At 46.9% G+C, this 21,402-nt stretch overlaps 4 protein-coding genes across 6 annotated transcripts in view; 1 reads left to right on the top strand and 3 right to left on the bottom strand.

The window, feature by feature from the left end:
- Positions 1-16,601, top strand: part of LOC100115281 (protein dead ringer) — an 82,968-nt gene extending 66,367 nt beyond the window's left edge. For both annotated transcript variants that reach the window (XM_008216238.4, XM_016989654.3), the window contains exons 5-8: positions 11,369-11,552; positions 11,798-12,487; positions 12,563-12,762; positions 12,834-16,601. In XM_008216238.4, coding sequence (XP_008214460.1) covers positions 11,369-11,552; positions 11,798-12,487; positions 12,563-12,762; positions 12,834-12,988 — 1,229 coding nt within the window. In that variant the 3' untranslated portion in view covers positions 12,989-16,601. The remainder of the gene's footprint in view (positions 1-11,368; positions 11,553-11,797; positions 12,488-12,562; positions 12,763-12,833) is intronic.
- LOC100115242 (adenosine deaminase-like protein) lies at positions 14,706-19,877 on the bottom strand. The gene is made up of 8 exons (XM_008216234.4): positions 19,726-19,877; positions 18,150-18,351; positions 17,938-18,065; positions 17,676-17,864; positions 17,371-17,605; positions 17,153-17,288; positions 16,966-17,066; positions 14,706-16,888 (listed from the first exon to the last, which is right to left on the bottom strand). The coding sequence occupies exons 2-8, from the start codon at positions 18,222-18,224 to the stop codon at positions 16,688-16,690; spliced, it is 1,065 nt and encodes a 354-aa protein (XP_008214456.1). The 5' UTR covers positions 18,225-18,351; positions 19,726-19,877; the 3' UTR covers positions 14,706-16,687.
- LOC103317667 lies at positions 18,491-19,874 on the bottom strand. The gene is made up of 3 exons (XM_016989636.2): positions 19,866-19,874; positions 19,800-19,818; positions 18,491-19,184 (listed from the first exon to the last, which is right to left on the bottom strand). The coding sequence occupies exons 1-3, from the start codon at positions 19,872-19,874 to the stop codon at positions 18,928-18,930; spliced, it is 285 nt and encodes a 94-aa protein (XP_016845125.1). The 3' UTR covers positions 18,491-18,927.
- Positions 19,878-20,017: 140 nt separating the features above from the next.
- Positions 20,018-21,392, bottom strand: CPR49 (cuticular protein RR-1 family member 49). 2 transcript variants are annotated; one of them, XM_008216223.4, is made up of 4 exons: positions 21,047-21,392; positions 20,795-20,927; positions 20,287-20,705; positions 20,018-20,186 (listed from the first exon to the last, which is right to left on the bottom strand). In XM_008216223.4, exons 1-4 carry the CDS (start codon positions 21,131-21,133, stop codon positions 20,136-20,138), a joined length of 690 nt encoding a protein of 229 aa, XP_008214445.1. In that variant the 5' UTR covers positions 21,134-21,392; the 3' UTR covers positions 20,018-20,135. The 2 variants fall into 2 exon arrangements, with proteins under 2 accessions (XP_008214445.1, NP_001161326.1); NM_001167854.1 differs by having other exon boundaries at positions 20,792-20,927; positions 21,047-21,390.
- Positions 21,393-21,402: the final 10 nt, after the last annotated feature.

Raw genomic sequence — 21,402 nt, 5'->3', positions numbered from 1 at the left:
AATTGAGAGTACTTAGGTCCGCCCTGTAATACTTCGAATATGTCGTTAATTCGCGGAAACGATCTCTTAGTTATTATTAAGTGGTGGTTCAAAGTTATTTTGAAATGGCGTCACCCACTCGCTTGCATCTACTCTTTCTACGTGATCAGCTTTTTCTAAACGCGAAAGCTACATGTGTTGCTCCAAGTGCCACAGACTCAGTACCTGGGTGAACGTGTAACGTTATTTCATGACGATTATGTATATATATATATATATATATATATATATATATATATATATATATATATATAAGCCTGGCGTGTCGCTGAATAATTCTTCGAATTCTGCTAAGATTCGCTCTCCGACGTTGTTCGTGTTTATATTTAACATCAGGTTTTGCCCTGATACAGTAATGTCGGGTTTTCCTTGAATTTTCAACGGCCAAAGCCCGAATTCTGAAAGCCATTGTCGGCCGATTAGTGGAACTTTTTCACTTTTCAAAACTAAGCAATTCATTCTTTTTGTCATGTTATTCAGCGATACGTTTAATGTCTTTTAATTGGCCCCGTGGCTCCATTCTATTTATATTCTATACATCTTCATACCCGAGTAAGTTTATATGCGCTTTAGTAACCTTGAGATTTCTAAAGTTCTTTTCTACAAAACCTTCCGACATTACTGTATAATGTGTGCCCGAATCGATGCGTACATTAATATACATGGGACCTGCTACTGATCTATTCTTCGTGTAATTAAGTTGAGCATTCGCGGTACCTGTTGCTCGTCGCCGTTGCTGAGAAGGAATTTGTTTGCTGATTTCTGCTTCCTGATGCAGGCTCCCTCCATATGTCCCTTTATCTTGCCGAAATTGCAGGTCAGGCCTCGATATCTGCACTCCTTTGTAGGATGACCTGTGTTTGTCGCCCTTCGTATGCGTCTTTGTGGCCTTGATCTCGTCGTACATTGGGTTTGTCCTTCTGATTGTCTAATTTATAATTTTTGTTAGCCAGAGTCTTCATTACACTTGCCGCGATTTTCATAGCGTTTTCTCTCGCTGTGGCCTCTTTCAACGCTGTATCGAACGTGAGATCGGTCAGTTTCATCCGACTCTTGTTTAGTCCTATTGAATGTGCAGCGCTCCATCACCTCTGATGGTATGGGTTTCAAGTGTTCCCCTTAAGAAGCTTCGCCAAATCGTCGTATGATTTCTCTGCCGGGTTCGCGGGCACGCAGAGATTCTTGAATAACTTATACGTGTCCTCGTCGCAGTGTGCGCAGGAGATGCGCTCTTTTTATGTCCGGAGTAGTTTTCCGTTGCTGTTGCTGCTTCCTTGACCACCCCTGTTTTTGCGTTGTCGACGTCTCGACCGATCTCAACTCGTACCAGTGTGAGTGTAGTGTGTCTCTGGAGCTGGTGCCTTCTACCTCGAACCCTCTTTTTATCAGCTCGTCGATTATCTCCTGTTATTTGGTTTTTTAAGGTGGTAAGCTTCATTCAACGTACGTTAGCCTCGTGCTCTTGCCCGGATCTGATTTGGTTTCGCTGATCGAGATCTAACCGTTGGAGAGAAAATGTCGGTCCGTCGCGCGTCGGTTTCGTTGTTGTGCTTTTCCCCAAAATGGCGTAGTGCTCGTTCGTATTGTCGAAACTCCGCAGCTGGTCGCTTGCCGCAGCTTCCTTGACGAATATTCGCTGGTAATCCTCGTCGCCAATCGGCAAGGCATCACGGTCTTGCGTGGGTTCTGCGAATCTCGCGTTAGGAAGGTAGCCAGTTTTTGTTAACTGTACTTATTTGTAAACTGGACTCGCCACATCTTGTCGCTTAATATCATCACGCATACATGGCACTCTCGATCTCTCGCCGGGACGTTGTCAATGCGACAATTCAAGGCATTCGTCAAACGCGTCGGCAGCCGCGCGGATAAGCCGGCTGCATCAATTAGACTGTGCGCGCGAGTGTATCGAGTTTCAATAAGACTGCGCGCGCTGCTCGCACTAGCCCCATAAATAATGCGCCGCTGCCGCGAATTTCAAATAAATATCTCGCCTGCTCCGGGAACCGTTCATCACTCAGAGGTTCAGAGGTCGGGCTCGTGAGGAATCGAGGAAATATGCAAAATATTATTCCCGCGCGGGGAATATTGTTTCTCCGACGCGGAGCTGCTAAATGATATTCGACGATTTGTTTCAATCGCGCCGCTGGGCTATAACATTAATATAGACATGTAATCGTGGGAGAAGTCGGAAGATGGAAATCAAATAGTTGCCCAACGCTAAGACAACGCAATTAGAATCGGGATTTCATCAAATATTATCGTATTTCGGGCCAGCCGCGGCTCGACTTCAAAAAGCCATGAAATCCGGTTCCTTCGACTTTTCGAGCAAAGATAAATATAAAGACGATCGAGGCTCTTTTCTCTCTCGCTCCTCTCGTCTTTCTCCCGCTTCTTCTGCCTCGGCGGCGGCGCGTTGAGTAAACGAATGATTCGTCAAGTTTTTGACGTTTCTTTATAAATAAATGAGAGCGCGGCGGAAAAAGAGACAAGTGGAATGGGGCAAGCCGGGAAGCGCGAGTTTCGAGGAAAATAGCTCGGCCGCCGCGGTGCTAGTACATTTGCGTATTTCCTGCACTGCAGCGGTCAACAATGAGAGAGTCCTCGATTTGCCGTAGACTGCGGCCGGTGGCCGAGCGAAACATAATCCGCGATCCAATTCTCTCTAATTATTGCTGCGCGGCCACCGCCGCCGCCGTCTTTCCTCTCTCCCTCTTCGCGTTACAATAATAGCACATCTCGCTCTCGGACACGCGTGTCACGGGGGCGCGAGATAGAGAGCGGAGAGAGCGAGAAAGAGAGAGAGAGAGAGACGTCGCATCTTCAAGCGGTTGATTGATGGAGGAGTCGCCATGTTTATAATTAGAGGCCCCGCGCCTCTCGGTTTCCGGTAGTCGACCGACGTCTATGGCGCGTCGACGACGTGGATGCCGCAGGCCACTTCCCCCCCCCCCCCCGCGCGCCCAGTCGAACCTCGTCAAATTGGATTTCCGCGTCGATCCACGCAGTATTTTTAGAGAGGGCAACTCTTACCCGATTGTGTGCTCGCGCTCGATTTGGAAATTTTCAATCCTCCTTCTCCCTGACGCGCACTTCCTTTTCAATTTATAATACGTGCCGTGAGAGAAGCACCTGTCACGCTCGGCGTCGATTAATTACGCGGCTCGCTCCAAAATCCAAGAAAAGCCGCCTACTCGAATTACGATTCAATTACGCGATTACCAAGCCGGCGAATATTGCGCGCGGAGACGAGAGAGAGAGAGAGAGAGAGAGAGAGAGAGAGAGAGAGAGAGAGAGAGAGAGAGCAAAACGAGCGCTCGGCGAGATGGAACTCGATCGAAATAAAATAATACGGCAAAAGGACGAGCGGCCGCGTTCAGCACTTATTTATCGTTCATGCAGCTGCTAGCACCTCCGCGGCGAGCGGGAGGGTGAGAGAGAGAGAGAGAGAGAGCCTCCTTTCGAGCTCTGCGGTTATAAATCTCGAGCCGTTTAATATGCAAATCCGCTGGCGCGCGCGAGCCTCTTCCAGTCCCGCTGCTTTTGTTTTTCTGCGCCTGGCAATATTGTGAGCTGCCGCGGGAGAAAGCAGAGAGATGGATGGATCGAGGGATAATTCGATTATGTCATTAGCCGCGCGGATAATCGACTCTATCGGGCATAAATTCGACGCTGTGGATTCGCATGCTGTTATATGGCGTTGTTTGTCTCGGCGAAAAAAGCGAAAAAAGGCCGAGCGTACATTCGCGAGCGTGTCGCGAACGCGCCAATAACACGTCCGCTTACAATCGAGCGCGCGCGTGCTTTTTCCATAAAACAGCCGCGCGCGTATTTATACGGTGCAATGCACTCTATCGTTATCCGCAATTATCGAAAATGGAGGAAAAGTGGGCTCAATTTTCGACACTTCGCGCCTGATGACAGAGTTCGTTTCGTCAAGTCGCCTTTCAAATTGCGCGCGAAAGAGGAGCCGGGATGAATTTGCAAGCAGCCTTATCGCGCACAACAAACACACGTAGAAAATCGGCACACGTGTCGCACAATGCAATCGTCGCGCGATACGCACGGTAAAATTATTTTCCATCACGCGCTAGCGACATGGAACAAAGGAGCTGAAAAGTCTGATTTTTCTCGCGTTATGTGCGCATATTTTGCGCCGCGGTCACGTACGCTGCACACCGAGCGCAGTGTACGTATATTTTGCCGCGAACAATTGACGTGTCGCCCTTATTTCATTCGAATGCAAAATTTATAGCGCACCGACTCTGCAATTTTCTTATAAAACAAAGCGCAAATCGCCGGGCAATAAAGCGCGAGAAGGTGTGGATCGGAGAAAAAAGCCCCGCGCGATAATTGCCGAGTGCATCAAGGTCTCTCGCGTCGCGAAAAAGGCACGTACAAAGAGAGCGGCGCGGGCTCGATTGAAAAAGCCAACAGCTCCCGCGCGGCCCTTAAACTCGTCTCGCGAGCGCATCAAAGGGGTCGCATCTCGAATCGCAGGCGCACAGAGGATCTAGGAATACACTTTATGAGCGCGTTGCGTCACAGGCGTATACGCGCTCGCCGCCGTCGTATAACTCAGCGGTGGTCTCGCGCGTCTGCTCTGCTCTCCCGCTTCCATCAGACGGCGCATTAAATCTTGCGATTAATTGGGCGCACTCGGTTTTCGACATGTTTGCGCGCGACGCGAGCCTCTCGCTTTGATTTATCGCGCGAGCGGTACGTAATTTGCGACGATTTTTATAACTGGAAACTTTCGGGCCGCGTTTTCAAACTCGGAGCGTGAAATCGCTCGCAATCCTTCCGATGAGCGGTCCGTTACAATCCCCGGGTTATATCCTCAGCGGGGGCGTCCCGGCCGAATATCTCTCGCTTTCCCCTCGGATCTTCCGAGAAGCGGCGAGGCAGACCCGCCGTTTTACGATCGACTCGTCAATGAGCCCCGAATCAGCAGTTTGGGGAAGAAGTGCTTTTATTTTTTTTCATCTTCCGGTCGATTCTTGCCGATGCGCCGCCGCTGCAGCACCAATTGCATAACGAAACTGAAACTGGCGAGCCGTTTTGTAACGGCGAGCGGTGGAATTTAAATTTCATTCCCCCCATTCGCTTCGCCGCCGGAGGCATTTGCAGACTCCGGTAAACGGGCAGATATCGACGTGAAAAACGAGCATCTTTTATTGCTGTCGGCGCGCAACGATTTCCCATGCACGCGCGCACGCACTGACAAAAGATTATTCAAATAACTCGAGATTCATAGTCGCGCCGCCGCGTAAAAGTAAAAGTAAAGTCCGAATGAAGGGGAGCGAGTCGCTCGAGACTCGAGTAAAGCCGACGAGGAGAAAAAACAATCACAAATGTTCCTACGGCACCGGAGGAAGTCCCATAAGGAAGGAGTTGTCGAGTACAGCTCGCGTGTAATACAGGCGGAAATAAAAGATAATGGCCGCTAAGTAGACTGCGGCTACCGCAGTTGCGCGCGTTCGAGAGAAATCAGACCGCCGGGCGGATTGAAAATGTTTTGTGTGTGTGTGTGTGTGTGTGTGTGTGTGCCGAGAGCCGGCTGAAAAATTATGGAAATGACCGCGCCGTTGTCGTTTTTTTTCGAGCTAGTCGAGGAATGCGTGCGGCTACTTTAGCAACTCGTTCTCGGGCGAATCAATCATAGAAAAATGCGGAGCCAGGGAGCTGTGCCTTCAAAGCAAAGAATTAGCATAGCCCTAGAACGCGATACAATGCGCACGGTAGCTCTCCCTCGCATCGCGGGCGCGTCGCTGCCGGGCACCGGGGGCAATTACACACATGCGGTAGCCATGTCGCGCTGTCCGGCGGATCTCCCGCCGGGATTCGCGTGCTCGGGCCAATTTTCATCTCGGCTCGCCGCGCGATTTCATATTAAGCGCGGCAGGTGCAATTTTCGAGGGGGACTGCTATGCAGCCGAGCCGAGAGCGGAGAATCGGCCTGTCACGCTTTAAATAAAATCGACGCGCAGACAAATGATCCATTCGCCGAATTCCATCCCTCATCGCGTCGCGCTCGCGCTGCAACTATTTGCAAAACAGCCGGGGGGTGGGCCGCTGCAGCCCCCCGAGTCGAGGCGCAATTCCAGACACGTACTCTCTCTCTCTCTCTCTCTGGCGCTGCAGGAGCATTTAGCAGAATGACGTCTGCAAGTTCGGCCCGCCGCCGCGCTGGAAAAACAAGCACGGGCGAAAGAAGGATCATCAGTCAGGGGGCGCGAGTGACGTAATTGTCGAATTCTCGGCTGCTCTCTCGCTCTGCTCCAGTTTAGCATTTACTTGCCGGGATCACCTTAGCTGCTATTGCGCGCCGAGTGTCAGTCAGGGTCTGGATTAATCGCTCGGCTCGCGCGAGCTTTTTCGCTTTCCCCGGCTAGATTTATAGCCCCGGGAAATTCGAGGCGCGCTAACAAGCAGGAGCCGTTTTCGGGCGTAATTAATTTTTTCTCCTCGCGCAGGCAATGACCGATTGAACTTGACTGTCTTCTGCGAAACTAGGCGGAAAAACGGGGGGCGCGCGCATGAATAATCGAGAGCGCCCGCGCGCGAGATAAAGAGCCGCCGAGCGAGCGCGGCGTGGGAAGAGTGAATTACGAGCGGGGCCGCCGACGGCTCTCTCCTCTCTCTCTCTCTCTCTCTCTCTCTCTCTCTCTCTCTCGCCCTGTCTGGGCTAATTCGCTTATTAATATTTCACTGCGGCCGCCCGCGTCGCCCCGGGGGTCCTCCGTACTTTTCGCGAGTCTATGCGTCGAATCGAATCGCGGCGCGGGCCGCCGATGCGGTAGCTGCTGCGAACAAATGTCCCATCAGGGCTTTCGAATTTGTCTCCTCGCGGAGCGCTTTCCCATCCGTCTTTCGGCGGCCGCCGCCGCTGGCAGCCGCGAGCGCTTGTTGCTTGGTTTTCTCTCTCTCTCTCTCTCTCTCTCTCCCTACTCCGCGCGCAAGAAGAAGACTGCCGCTCGGGCCACCGCAGAGCTGCGCTAGAGAGTAGAGACTGAGTAGAGAGCCCCGGAAGATCTATGTATTTACTTTAGTTCGCCCGCGCGCGCTCGCGATCGTTTGCCAGAAGTTATGTGCGCCCCGGGAAGATTGAGTGAATTTCGGTGCGGGCCGATTACGAGTGCTGAGAGACGTGCGAGCGCGCCCCTTTTTTGCGCTTTGACAAATTTCCCCCGCGCTGATGAATGACTCGACTTTCTTCTTATCTCCGCGATGCAACCGATCCCGATATATAAGCACTCGCGGCTTTCGGCTCGAGCTGCTCGAGCTGCTCGCCGCACCACAGCGCGGGCGTAAAGCTGCGCTCCGCGTCACATCAAAGCTTCGCCACATTGTTGGCAAGTACTCCGCCGTCTGCGCTTTAAGAGCGCTTTTTTTCGCCCGCGCGCGCCATGTAAAACGACGATCGAACAAAGCCGACGCTCGAGCTCGTAAAACCTGCGGTATCAAAGAGCGAGCACTGCACCTTTATCGTCCGCGCATTATGAAAAATCGAATAAACGAGTGTCTCCGCGCCGCGCAGCACGTGTCTCGCCGCCGCACATCACACAGCGCGCGCATGTGGTAGCCGGCTCAAAGGAATTCCCGGACGCGCGTATCCCTTATAGAAGCGGCTTTTAAAGTCCCGCGCTTTATAACTTGTTTTACAAGCCGCTCGCGCGCGACTTTCGGTAATTTACTGCCTCGGCGGCGGAGGAAAAGTTTTACAAGTCTGGCGGACTTTATTTTATAGACGGGACGGGCTCGATGATGATTCTCGACGCGAGAGAACGAGTTTATATTTATTTATTTACTCGAGTCCGGGCGGCTTTAGTGAGTGTCGGGAAAGTTATACGGCACGGAGGTGTTTAGAGCCTGCTTGCTTCATCGGCCTCGTTTTATGGCTGCGCAGCTTCCCGATCTACTTGTCGGTTTGGACTCGATAAAAATGCTCTCTCGCGTATCGTCGCTCAGTATTGCAGTGGGACCACCCAGACAGTGCCGCGCCCTCTTCCTCTCGAAAACAAACACATAGAGAGCGCGGATTGATCGAATCTGATTTATTGAGATCCCGAAAGAGAAAAAGTGTCCCACTGCTAATGCGCCACAAGTGCGCGAGAGAGAGAGAGAGAGAGAGAGAGAGAGAGAGAGAGAGAGAGAGAAAGGGCGTCCCCGCGTAGGAGGCTATACAAACAGGAGATGCGATCATCGAGCCGACGCAACAAGTGGCCTTTTATTCAGCCCCCCTCTCCGCGCACGCGCGAGGAGAGATTTCGATGCCGCGAAGATTCGATACTAATTCGGTACCGGGAAGCGACAGATTAACGTGAATTACGACGCTGCATATATATGAAAAAATTAATAGAGTTTTATGCCCGATTATATGGAGGAGTCGTAAAACGGCAGACAAAGTTTCGGACCATCGCGCGCGTCCGAGTGGCTGCATCGTCGAATAAAATGGCCAATATATATACGCGATCGTGAATCTATCAGGCGCAGAATAGAGAAGCGCCAACCTCTACATTCGGCGAGAGATAATCAAACAGCCGCTTACAAAGTCACGGAAGGCCAATAAAACTTGGGCGGCGTTTCATCCTCTCCGCGGCCTTTCCCCGCCACCCGGCAGGATAAAAGCTGCGCGTATCTCAGGTTTATGGCTGTTTATCGCGCCGCGGCCGTAATGATCCCCGTCTCGTTCGATCGCGAACTCTTTTAACGACGCAGTCAAAATTAATCCAGCGTGCGCGCGAGGTCGTGAATTTCGCGGGAGGCGTCGCTGCCCACGACTTTTATGGAGAGCGAGAGCTCGATTCTTCTTTGTCGCGAATCCGCCTATAATATCAGAGCCTACTATGTGTGCGTGTGTGCGCGCGCTCGCACTTGTCGCCTCGGCACTTGGTGTGTTCCTCCCCTCGTAAAACGACGCGCCTCGGAATTCCTCATTGTGCGATGTACGAGGCTTCGCGACGATCGTAAATTACTTGAATATTTCCGCGAAATCCTAACGAGATTAGAAGCCTCGCGGCCCTCGTCGGCTTTGTCTCTCTGAGAGACGAGCTGCAGATGTCTATTTCGGCGGCGGGCGTCGAAAAGCTTTGAGCGCGCGCGAGAATATCGAACAATGTTGCAACGGCCGAGCGCGATCGGGAACGCGGCTCGATAAATCCTCTCTCTCCCGCGCCGCAGCCGTTCCTCGTCCTCCTCTCGCCGCCTCCGCGGCGCGGGCAGTAAACGTCGCGTGTATTTCATGCGCGGACTCCACCCCCAGATGCCAATTTCGCTCTTTTAACCCCGACGACTGCTCGTCTCGCTGCCGAGTATGAATATGCGTCAAGAGAAACGCGAGCATTGATTGCGACGAATTCCGTCCGGAGCGCTATTGGAGCACGGAATGAGAGACTTTTGCGAACGGTTAACTTGCTTCGCGAAAATGATATTTCATAGCCGCGCGCCCTCGACGGCCCATAAAAGCGCAAGGAAATTGGAAAGAAACGGGCGAGAATGGAGATATCGTGCATGCGCGGGGGTGCGGGAGAATATCGTTAAAGCGGCTGAGATCACGAAGGCCAATAGGAGAGCGAGCGCGGCCTGGCACGAATCATTCGCGATGTGTATACTCCGCGTGAGAAGAAAAAATATCGAAGCGATTTCTCAATTATGCCGTAAACGGACGCGCGCATACACAGAGCGCAGTAATAATCCTTGAGGGAGGAAAAAAGTACGGCAAATCGTCGGCGCGCGAAATCATATCTCGGCGCGCATGCAGGATCGTTCCTCGGCGGCGGTCGTAAATGCGGCGCGCGCGGCCTCGTGTGTGTTCGATAGATATTCCATGGCCGTCACGCGAGATTCTGGGAAAAGTCGTTTCGCGCTCGCGCCAAAAGCCGCCTAAGCATTAAGTTGCGGCTCCCTCGTCTCCTTTTCCGTGCTGCGCTGGCTTAATAAAGGCCTCGGCCGGCGTGTATATTAGATCGGACACACCTCTGCGCGTCGGCGCATTTTAGGTGTTTTACGCGCAGCTCGCCCCCCCCCCTCTCTCTCTCTCTCACACTCTCTCTCGGGGCGAGATTATAAAAAGAGTCGCGTTTTTCATCCTCCTTTTTTCTCTGCCCCTCGCTGCACTCGTTTTCGTTATTATATGCGCGCAGATCGGCCGGTGATTTACGCTGACGCGATAACTCTCGGCTCCGAAAACCTCTGGCGGCCGGAGATGAGGAAAAAATGTGCATCCAGCCTCCTGTCACAATAAGCCGTAAAATGCAGCGTTTTGTTTCCTATACCAATTACCCCGTCCTACATTGTGCGGCTCCACCCATGCGCGCGCGCGCGCGAGAGAGAGAGAGAGAGAGAGTTTATACGACGTCGTTCCTCATCTCGCTCGGCGGCGGAGAGAAGATGCGCGGCGCTCGATACGCGATGCGCGCTCTGCCCGATTTATCGCGTAATTGTTGTTATTACGTGCAAGCCCCGCGTACCTCGTACGTGATGTAATTGCGCGCGCGGCCGAGCATCGCGGGATTAACGTTGACTGGCTAATGGGGCCGGCGCTCGCATGCCAGCTCCCAGCGCGCTGTTTGCTCAATGAAACGCCGAGTTTATTGCGCGCGCGCGCGCGGCGCAGCCTTGAGGAGAGAAAATCATTTCCTCCTTTTTGCTCGCGCGCGCGCGGTGCAATACTGCAATCTCGATATTCGGAGGAGCAAAGGGCGTCGCGAGTCAAATCGCTCACGTTATTATATATTGTGTGAGCGAGAGAGAGAGAGAGAGAGAGCGGGCTCGAGCCATTATAAAAATAACTGCTGATTGGACGCCCTACCGAGAAAAGTCGTAATCGCATCCGCCGCTCCCCCTCTGTCTCTTCGACGGCTCGCCGCTGTCCTCCGCGCCGCGATTCGCCCGGCTCTTATACTCCGATGCAGCGCGGCTCGAAATTTCAATGCAAACGCGTAATTGTCTCCGCGAAAAAGTGAGCCTGCAAACTGCCGGCCATCCCTCGCGTATATCGGTGTATGGCGGGGAAAAGCGGCTCGGAAAAAACGCAGCGCCTAACCCTAACTAAGCGCGCATGATGTATCGAGCGTCCGCCATTTTCCGCCTCTTATCGCTCGGCCGGTCTTTACATACCCCTGGCCGCATGCACGTGACGCGGGCAGTAATTGCGGGGCCAATAATAAAGCCCGAGGGGCCAAGCCTCGCTCTCTCTCTCTCTCTCTCTCGGTCTCGATAGCCCAAAATTGCCGGTTCCCCCACTACGGCGGGGGAGCCGGGCGCGCGGGAATGGCGGCCGACACACAGCTATAACTATATACTAACGCACGCGTGGACTCTGTTTCAGGAACGCCGATCAACCGACTGCCCATCATGGCCAAGTCCGTGCTCGACCTCTACGAGCTGTACAACCTGGTGATCGCGCGCGGCGGCCTCGTCGACGTCATCAACAAGAAGCTCTGGCAGGAAATCATCAAGGGTCTCCACCTTCCGTCGAGCATAACCTCGGCCGCGTTCACGCTGCGCACCCAGTGAGTCCAGTGGCCTTTTTTTCTTTTTTTTTCGCGCACCCGCGCATCCCCGATTCCCGCGGTGGCGCGCGGCGCAATTACCGTAACGGCCAACTTTTCCGCGGCTCGGCGCACGCCACATCGATTTCCAATTTCATCCTCGCTTCTTTCCACTTCTGCCTCTGGCCGCGCGGCTAGAGATGATACAATTTCACGGGCGGTGCGCGTGGAAGAATGAAAAGCCATAATCGCTGCTCTCGTTTCAGATACATGAAGTACCTCTACCCGTACGAGTGCGAGAAGAAGCACCTCTCGACCCCGGGCGAGCTGCAGGCGGCCATCGACGGCAACCGGCGCGAGGGCCGGCGCAGCAACTACGGGGCGTACGGGGGCGGCGGCGAGGCCGGCCAGCAGCAGCTGATGCACCACCAGCGCAGCCCGCACGCGCCCTCCTCGCTGGCCTCGCTGCACCAGCAGATCTCGCCGCTCTCGCTGGTCTCGGCGGCCGTGCAGCAGGCCGCGGCGGCGAGCGGCCAGCACCAGGTCGGCCCGCAGAACCCGGTGAACGGCAGCGCGGCGCACACGCCCCTGCTGCACCACCCGCACCACCCCCAGCACAGCCAGACGCCCGTCGCCGGCATGGCGCCCGAGTTCGAGGCGCACATGGCCGAGTACGTCAAGCGGCTGCAGCACGAGATGCGGGTGCGCAGGACCTCGCCGAACCGGCTGATCCACCGGCAGGGCAGCGCCTCGCCGCCCCCGGCCAGGTCGCCCTCGCGCGACGCCGCCATCCTCGAGATGTCGCGCTTCACCCTCTGGAACATGTACAACAACAACCTGCACCCGGGCATCGGCTACCCGCCCTCGGCCGTCTCGCCGCAGAACAGCTCGCACTCGCCCCCGCCGCAGCCCGGCAGCCCCGAGCCCCAGAAGGAGGCGCTCGACCTGGGCCTCAGGTACGTAGTACTGCGCTCGACTCCGAGTAGTCGACCCCCCGCTAACCCGCGCCACCCTCTCTCTTCTTCTCGCAGGTCCTCGCCGGGCTCCTCCTCGCCGGCGCGACAGAGCCCGCCATCGTCCGGCGGCAGCATCGCCATCAAGCGCGAGCTCGAGCTCACTAGCGGCACCTCCGCCAGCAAGAGGCTCTGCATGGACGAGGACGGCCCCGCGGAGAGCGCTCTTGGCGCTCTTCCCGCCCTCCCCGGCACGCACATCAAGATCTCAAACCGAGGTAGGCTAGCGATCTTCCTTCCTCCTTCGAGCCCTCGACCGTGCGATTTTCCTCACCTCTCTCTTTTCCAGGGGACGGCCGCGACAACTCGCTCGTCGTCAGCATGGAGCTCAACGGGGTCATGTACCAGGGCGTCCTCTTCGCCCAGACCGACGGCCGGGCCAGCGTCAGCGCCTCGACCAACAACAACGAGACCAAGGCCTCGACGCGCAACGTCGTCTCGTGAACGCTCTCGCCTCCCTCTTCTCTCCTCGCCGAAGAACCTGACACTCACACCTAGACACACTCGCACACCTCTCGAATCCCTTCTCATTTCAGAGCGCACTCTCCGACTCGGCTGCTTGGCGAGCCCTTTCGCGCTCCTCGCGCTTCTTCGATTCGACAAAGAAGCGCACTACACTGTTCGTCGCTGTCACCCCCCTCCCCCTCCCCCTCCCCCTCCCCCTACGTTCACCTTTTTCTTCCGCGACTCGCTCGAGACGTCTCCGGCCGTGCAGTGATGCGTACTACTTCGCTTTTATTACACACCCACACACACACACACACACAGGTCGTGTGCCCGTAGCCCAAGTCTCGATATTCAAAGAGAGAAAATGGAAAGATAAACGACGCTTTCATTTTTTTACCAATAGTATGAACAAAACAAGTGCTTAGATTTTATCGAATGAACGTATTTTCGCTTAGTTTCTTTTATACGAGTGAGGACGACGACAGCAAATTGCGGAGACGTTTCGATGTATGCGAGCGAGCGTTATTCAGTAGGGAATCGTCACACATAGTATTAGTCGTCTCACGAAAGTCAAAACGAACTTTCTTTTTTTTATACATATACATACATGAATGATAATCGTTTAAATCGCCTAATCAAAACGTCCTAATTTATTTATTGTCTCAAAGTCTTAGATTTTTGTGTTGTTTTTTTTTTGCGAGAATCCAATGCGCCTTGCATAATAATGGTAACTTTACGACAGATTAAGCATAATGTAGAAAGTATCCTCGCGTGTAAAATGAGTAGAGATCGCCGATACATTTCAACTCTTAACTTCCCTTTACAGATTTTATATAAGCATTTTATTAATATTTCTATACGTGTACATTCGTTTTATCTACTATGACCAACAAACTATTGATTAATTTTTTGTGAGTGTCGTCTTAAAGGCCTCTGGATACCTTCATTTGTCTCTTACTGAGTTCCACGGTTTTAAATTTGTTCGAATAAAATTTGTCATCTTCGTTAATCTAGCTTCTGACATTTCCATACTTGAAAATGAAAAGGAAAAATGTCATGATCTCTTTTTACACAAGATTTCATAGCTAAATTCAACGGATAACTATTGGCTATTCGAACAAATTACGAGGTATAAAGTATACCTGTCGGAATATTGTAGACAACTTTGTTGGTATCTTGCGTCGTATAAGAGAGGAAATACCCTCATTTTTTCTTATTTCTTTTGCTCTTTTTTCTTTTAAGTTTGTACATATTATTGTGTCAAGATTGATTAGTTAAACAGAAAATGAACGATCTGATGAGTATGTGAGCCTGCGCGTGTGCAAAAGTAAGAGAGAATGAATGAATAGGCGATCGAGTTGTAATTTTTTTATATTATAAATGGAATTATTATTATTATTATTATTATTATTATTATTATTATTATTATTATTATTATTATTATTATTGATGGATATTATCGAGATTTTAATTATTATATATTCGCGCTCGAAAAATTGGATTTTCTTTTTTATCATGGACGAATCTCGCGAATCGTTAGACGTTTGTATTTTTTAAAGAGGCGAGCGTGAGTAAGCGGTTTTAAGGATTAATTTGTTTCTTTGTTTCATATATTGAGTGATTCGCGAGCGTTAAACCTGTGTTTACTGAACTTGAATTTTAATCAAATAAGTGGTCTCAATAGCAATTGAATTTTACATATAAGATTTTTAAGTTTTTTGTTAACATATCGACACAGTGCAATCAAATTATTATCTGATTTTTTAATATTGTTTTTACACAATGATTATGATTTTAAATCCTCTAAAGAGTCGAATTATTATTTTTTTAATTTTTGGTACACACATAATAATGCCATCATCAATTGTAATCAATAATTTTTGTTCCAATTAATAATGGAATTTTTATTTTTGATACCACAAAGAAATAACTTTTCAAGATAACGATTGTTGTTCATTTTTTACGCTAAACTATTAGAGTGCAGGATATCAGCATACTTTTATTCTGTTCTTACATTAAACCTATACTGTCTGATTAAAATTCTCGTTCATTGCACGTAAAGCAGTTTTTTATTAGGAAAAAGATTGTTAAATTGATATAACAATATATGTTAGACACGGCGATATAGCAATTGAATTTACGATTTGACTTTGATCGTAATATAATCACTCAAAAATTGCGCAGACTAGTGCGTAAAATTAGAGTGAAAAAGCAAACAGCAAATGTGCGAACTACATGTGACAGATGTAGGAACGATGAATGTAAACAGGAAGAACCTAATTATATTCGTAGATGTGTAAACAATTTTAAATCTAATGCAACAAAACAAAATGGCAAACATGCGATCGTTTTTTAGTCATAGCTGTTAGGGTACTTAACATGTAAAAGTTAAGGTGTTAGAAGTATAGCGAGATAAATACAGGATATGCGAATGTTCAAAGATGAAAAAACGTCGATTTTGTGGTTCTTTCTTTTTTCGTTTGTTAGAAAGAAAGAACGAGGTATACAGGAAGAAAATGAAAGATGCAGGTCTATAAAGATGGGAGCAGCTAAACGGGAAAGGCAAATTTTTATTGTTCATAGTTCGAAGATTAGCCAAAAAAGACTGTTACATAAGACAAATATTACTCTAGAAATTAATTCTTACTACGATCTAACTATTAAAGATATTATCATGTCATTTATAATAAGAAATCATTTTGCCTAAACTTGACTACTAGCGATAGTTGATGAAAAGCTACCATCACAGCATTTCTTTTTCGACGTTGGCGCGCGAGAATGCGGGAGGCCTTTCTAATCAAAACTACGTTTTTAATAAAGTTATTATTTAAAAATAAAAGGTTTGATGGAAAAATCAAAGAAACGTTTGACTCTTAATATATTATGGTCTCATTGAAAAAAAAAAATTACATTTATTTGAAGAAAATTTGATCCCCGATTTCCATCAGACTCTTTCGTCCAGCTAAAAAAGTCATTGCCCACCTAATTTACCGATCACTAAAATTCTTTTCAAAGAACCATATCCCGTATTGCGGATGAAACTTGAGTACGCAAAATGTAGTAAGCAAAAAGAGGTCTAGGTTATATGAAAAAGATTCTTGCATCCAAGTATTATAAACCGAGAGAGAAAGAAAAAGGTAGAGAAAGTGAAGAAGGTACGTTAGGTGGTTCCTTGTTAAGCGTTTTTTTCTTCTCTTCTCTCTAAGGCTCACTGTGACACGCAATATATATATTTTTTTTTAATCTGTCACGCTCGATTGTGATTCGGCAAAAAGCTCGTGAGGCATTCGTTAACTGTTAGAGCCATCCTGTGCGCGAGTGCCAGCCGGCTATTACTTAGAATATATTATAAATATATATAAATGAATATATAATTATTATTTTTTAACTAAGTAACAACTGCACCATAAACTTACAACGTATAATATTGTAATGATGAATGTGTATATATATATAAATGATATCGATCGACGAAAAAAATGATAAACATAGAACACCGATGACATTTAACTGTATTGTAGTATCTCCTCAAACATAGCAAGCTTAATATTTCTCTGTAAATCAATGTAAACGTGCTCCACAATCATAAATAAAAAGGAACATACTTTTATGTCTTTATTTTATTTATTATTTCAATTTTCTCCCATCATTATTGTGCTTGGAGTGTAATGAAGACGAATTGTCACAGAAAATTATTTATTCAGTAATTTCTCCGCGAGTAGTATCGAATCTATTGATTATTTCTAACAAATTATTTTTTTCAATATCAGTAGCAAAAGTATAATCAACGGTAGATTTCATCAGAGTTACAAGGTCTTCGTTATTTAGGTTGAAATACTTGGCAGCTAATTGCAATTCTTTTGACAATGTGGTATCGAAAACACCTTTATCGTCGGTCTGTCAACGAAATACAGAAGTATTAATTATGAATTGATGTAAAAGTTAAACAATGTATCAAAATTTTATGAACATACACATATACATATGGGATGCTTCGAATCATTCAAGTATTTGAAATGGTGTTCGTCATAAGTCATCACAGTTTTACACTTAACATTGGATGTCAAACATAATTCTGTGAACAAGTATAAATTCCTCTAATCAGATAGTTTGCATAAATTTACAAACTGTGGAAAATCGAAATTTAGAATTGTGACTTACCAACAGGAATCTTAGAATCTAATAAAGCTTGGTATAGTTTTTCTGTCCCATTTGTACTTGGGTGTATGCAGGTACCATGACCAAGCCTTTCAGGCTTAAATTTTAGGATGTCCATTGTTTCAACCTCATTGGCTACCTGCAAATTTTAATCAAAATATATGAGTATCCGTCTACCTTTTTCAAATACCATATGTGTAATGAATTAAATAATTAGGCACCTCAGCACAATGGGCAGCAATCCTCAAGCCAGCTTTTCGTGCTTGACTGAGTAATTCAATAAAAGCATCTCCTTTAGTTGGATCTCCACTCAAGTCAATGCCAACTATGTTCTCATACTCTTTACTCATTTCTATTGCTAAGTGAATATTTTCTTTAGCTGCTTTGAAACCTTGTTTTCGATTAACAGATATTAACAGCTTCACAGTTATGATCAGTCCTTCCATTTTACAGGATCTATTAATTAAAAATTGTGTCATCCTTTGTTTATAGTTAAATTAAAGACAGTGAACAAATATTGACTTACTCAATAGCTCTTAAAATAGCTAGTATATATTCCTTTTTTGTCATTCCATTTTCTGCTCGTGGCGTACTTCTCAATTCTAAATAAATAACATTGTCATCATGAAATTCTCTTATCGTATCATAAGTAGCAGTGTATATGGCTTCAGGTGTGGTGGTAACAGAGTACGCGAATGAAAAAACTTCAAATATTCTGAAAATATATCAGTTATTAGATTACAAAATTAAATAATTATCAAAATTAAAAAAAATAAATATAATTTTACTCTGTTAAAGATTTGCACTTCTCAATATGGAAAATTTCACATTTTTCAGTTTCAACTGGATGTTTCGTTTTGTATAGTTTTGTGAGAGTCTGCCTGCTCAAAGACCCATTCAGATGTGCATGCAGTTCCTAGTATAACATTTAATAAATCTTTAATAGAAACACATAATAAGGAGAAAAAATAAATATAATCAATCTGAAATATTGACTTACAATTTTTGGTATTTGTTGACAAAATCTTTTTAAGCTTTCATTGCTTTTCTCCTGATCATCTTTGTTTGCGCTCATCTTGATTACTTCAGAATTTAAAAAGCTTTTCAAAATTTTTATTTGTCTTTTTATTATTAATTCTCACAATAATTTTAATTCTTTCTATTTATATCCATAATCCTAGACTGATGATATCTCTAAAATCCTGTGATAACAACTTTTTTTAGGAATTCGTTATTGTTAGCTGTATGAAATTTGTCTTTAAAATTAAGATTCAAGGAATGAAAGATAAGGATTTCATTATATCAATGATCAAAAAATAAATAAATAAAAGCTACTAGAAATAAAGAAGATACTATTTATTTTTAATTTTATAATTTATTTAAAATAAAAGTTCTTGGTTTAATAAATAAATAAATAAATAACTATTGATAACTTGTATCATATTCTTAATATGGATCATGTGGAAGCTTAAATCCAACAAGGTTAGCAGTTTCCTTAACGCTTCGTTCTCCCTTTCCACCGTAAAAGCTGCTTATTTCTTGATATTTTCTGAGAGAATGAAGATAACATAAGTAATTCTGAGCTAGAGTTTGCAGTTCTTCACGAGCTTTGCAGAGAACCTCTGATGTTGGCTTATGTGCACGGTTCTGTTCTACAATATATTGCATTACCAAATTATCTTTTGTGTTCTTCTTCGAGGATGTACGGCGTATTTCATTGGCCAACTGGCGCAGAAGTGCCACATTCTTGTTCATTTTTCCAAACTCTTTTATGAGTGTTATTTAGCAGCTATAAATTCAGGATCGCTTTCAGTACACAGCAAATCGTCTTTTTTCTGCCAAAAATCTGTAGGTACTGTATCTAAGCTCTTTTTAGGAAATATGTGCAATGACGTTCCACTGAAGGTATTGGGATGCTCAAAGTTATTCTTTAATTTAATCTCGGTAATGTACGGCTTCAGTTTATGAACATAATATGCAGTTTGCTTGAGCAATGCATCAGTTGTGTGGCATTCAAGTTCCGACCAACTGTTACCTAATAAAATACAATTGCGTATTAAAGGAGTCCAGTTAGCATACAGAAAGTTATTTGTGAGTTGCTTTGAACAATGAGGCATGAAAACAAGTGTAGACCGATTATTTATAGTTCTTTTTCCTTCTTCATTGTTCTCAATTACATGGAGATTCAATTTCTTTAAACTCTCTTTTTCATTGATCGTGAATAGTGGATCGTAAACATAAACATTGGAGGAGTAAATTGATTTAACAGACAATAAAGCAGCTAACTGATACTTTGGGCAAATGTGTTCGGAGAAGTTTCCAAGACCATAACAAACAATGTCAATGATAGCATCTATTTCTAAAGTGTCCACTGTTTTTTCTAATTCGTGAATCAGTGTCTGATGAAATGGTGATTCTGTAAACTTTTGCAAAGCCGATTTTATCTTGGTGACAATCTCGTCCACAGAATGACATTCACCAACGTCTAAATTTTCGTTCGATTTTGATGGAATTTTACGTCGTTGCCGACGACTACTGTATTTAACTAATTTGAACTCATCGTTTTCCGCACTAACCATATCTCAAAGATTGAGTAGCGAATTATTTGATGTAGTGAAGTAAACAAAAGTGTTTGGAAATAAGAAGTTACCTGAGAGAGAGGTTAGCAACTACTGTTCCGCTGCAGGCTGCAGCTGATGGATAATGGCCGGATTGCGGTCGCCATGTCGTTTCGTTACCGGAAGTTAATACAGGTATATATATATAGTTAGAAACATAGTTATCGCAAAGCCGCGAAATTCAAAATGTCTAATCTTCAATAATGGGAATTATCGGCGGTTACGAGAGTAGCAATAAGTAAAGGATGTATTTGGTTGCAAAAGAAAACTGATTTTATTCAGCACAACTTATGTACATACAAGTTTTCTCGTCTTTATCGACAAAGTGATTTTGCGCAATTTATTTTCCCTATCTCGTCGGATCCCTCTCAATTGTCGACTACAACTGGCCGTCCTTCCTGATGGAAGTTCTGCGAAGCCTGTTGGGATAAATATAGGAAAAACATGTTATACGATTTTCGGAAAGAGAGATAAAAAAGAATCGCGATAAAAAAGAATTATAGAAAGAATGATGCGCACCTTATGGTCCGCAGTTTCAGGCTCGACATAGGGGTGGGCCTTGATGTACTCCAAGCCCCTGGCGATTCCGGCGGGAAGCGGCGGTGGAGTTGGCAAATGGTCGCCCTTTGCCCGGAAGCCGAACTGATCGGCGACGTAGGTCAGGTGGTATTGGTTGCCCTCGTGGTCGACGTACGATATCTCGCCCTGGCTCACGGGCACGGCCACATCCTCGACCTGCTGGACTACGCTCTGCTCCTGCACGTCGATGCCGTTGTCCGAGCTCCAGACGTTGAAGTGGCTGCCGTCGGGATTCACTTCCATGTCCTGCTTGATGATTCGGGCACTTCGGGAGCTGGCCACAGATTCGACGTTAGGGACGTTCTGACGATGCCTGGCACCCGACTGCGGCTGATGATGATGCTGGACGTCGGTCGGTTCTGGTATGCAGCGATAAATCGATAGAGTCGATAAATACGCACGTAAAAGTTGTCATAGCCTTTTTAAAAGAGATGCTTATAAGTACTACTTTGCGCGTGAGTTTGAGCGGCTTGAAAACTTGGAGGGAAATTCCTGCCGACCTGCTGTTGGTGCTGATGATCATGCAGCGTCGCGACTTGCTCAGCCGGTGCGGCGAGGGCTGCCGCCGCGAGAAGCAGTACCTGATGCAAAGGTTATGATAGTTAAGAGTAATATAACATTTCCAATCATTTAGCTGGTTTATGTTGCGCTTGTTCAGAGCACGAGAATATAAACGTGTTCAGGTAATAATAGTACTTACACCAAAGGCCAGCATCTCGAATATATGTTTGTCGTGGAATAGACTTGCGGCGGCAGTCGGAATGGGACTGATATCGACTGCAGTCATCTCGGATCTTATATATACCTCGAGCTGCTTTTTTTCTACTCGCACATCAAGTACCCGAAAGTTATCCTTAATTCAAAATCAGAAGACGAAGCGACAAAGTTTAACCGAAACTCATCTCATCATCAATATCTCTAATTATATACGCCGTTGCAATTTGCATGCGCAGAAAAACGCTTAAACGCATAGCGCGGCCTGTCGCCTGCGCGTGCGTGCGACGTTCGACCGTTCTCGAGTGCGATCAGCGCAGCCATCACACTGCAGAGTGCAGG

Source organism: Nasonia vitripennis, chromosome 3 (genome assembly GCF_009193385.2).
Source record: "Nasonia vitripennis strain AsymCx chromosome 3, Nvit_psr_1.1, whole genome shotgun sequence".
NCBI lineage: Eukaryota > Metazoa > Arthropoda > Insecta > Hymenoptera > Pteromalidae > Nasonia > Nasonia vitripennis.
The sequence above is the reverse complement of the archived record's forward strand: the minus strand, read 5'-3'. Positions and strand labels throughout refer to the sequence as shown.

Bases quoted from the DNA above. Each gene is read 5' to 3' on its own strand.
- LOC100115242 (XM_008216234.4), bottom strand. From the start codon at position 18,224: ATGAGCGCAAACAAAGATGATCAGGAGAAAAGCAATGAAAGCTTAAAA. The intron at 18,066-18,149 runs GTAAGTCAATAT...ATGTTATACTAG, and splicing joins GTCAACAAATACCAAAAATT to GAACTGCATGCACATCTGAA. The intron at 16,889-16,965 runs GTATGTTCATAA...TTTCGTTGACAG, and splicing joins AGCATCCCATATGTATATGT to ACCGACGATAAAGGTGTTTT.
- CPR49 (XM_008216223.4), bottom strand. From the start codon at position 21,133: ATGACTGCAGTCGATATCAGTCCCATTCCGACTGCCGCCGCAAGTCTA. The intron at 20,928-21,046 runs GTAAGTACTATT...CCTTTGCATCAG, and splicing joins TCGAGATGCTGGCCTTTGGT to GTACTGCTTCTCGCGGCGGC. The intron at 20,706-20,794 runs GTAGTACTTATA...GCTGCATACCAG, and splicing joins CGCTCAAACTCACGCGCAAA to AACCGACCGACGTCCAGCAT.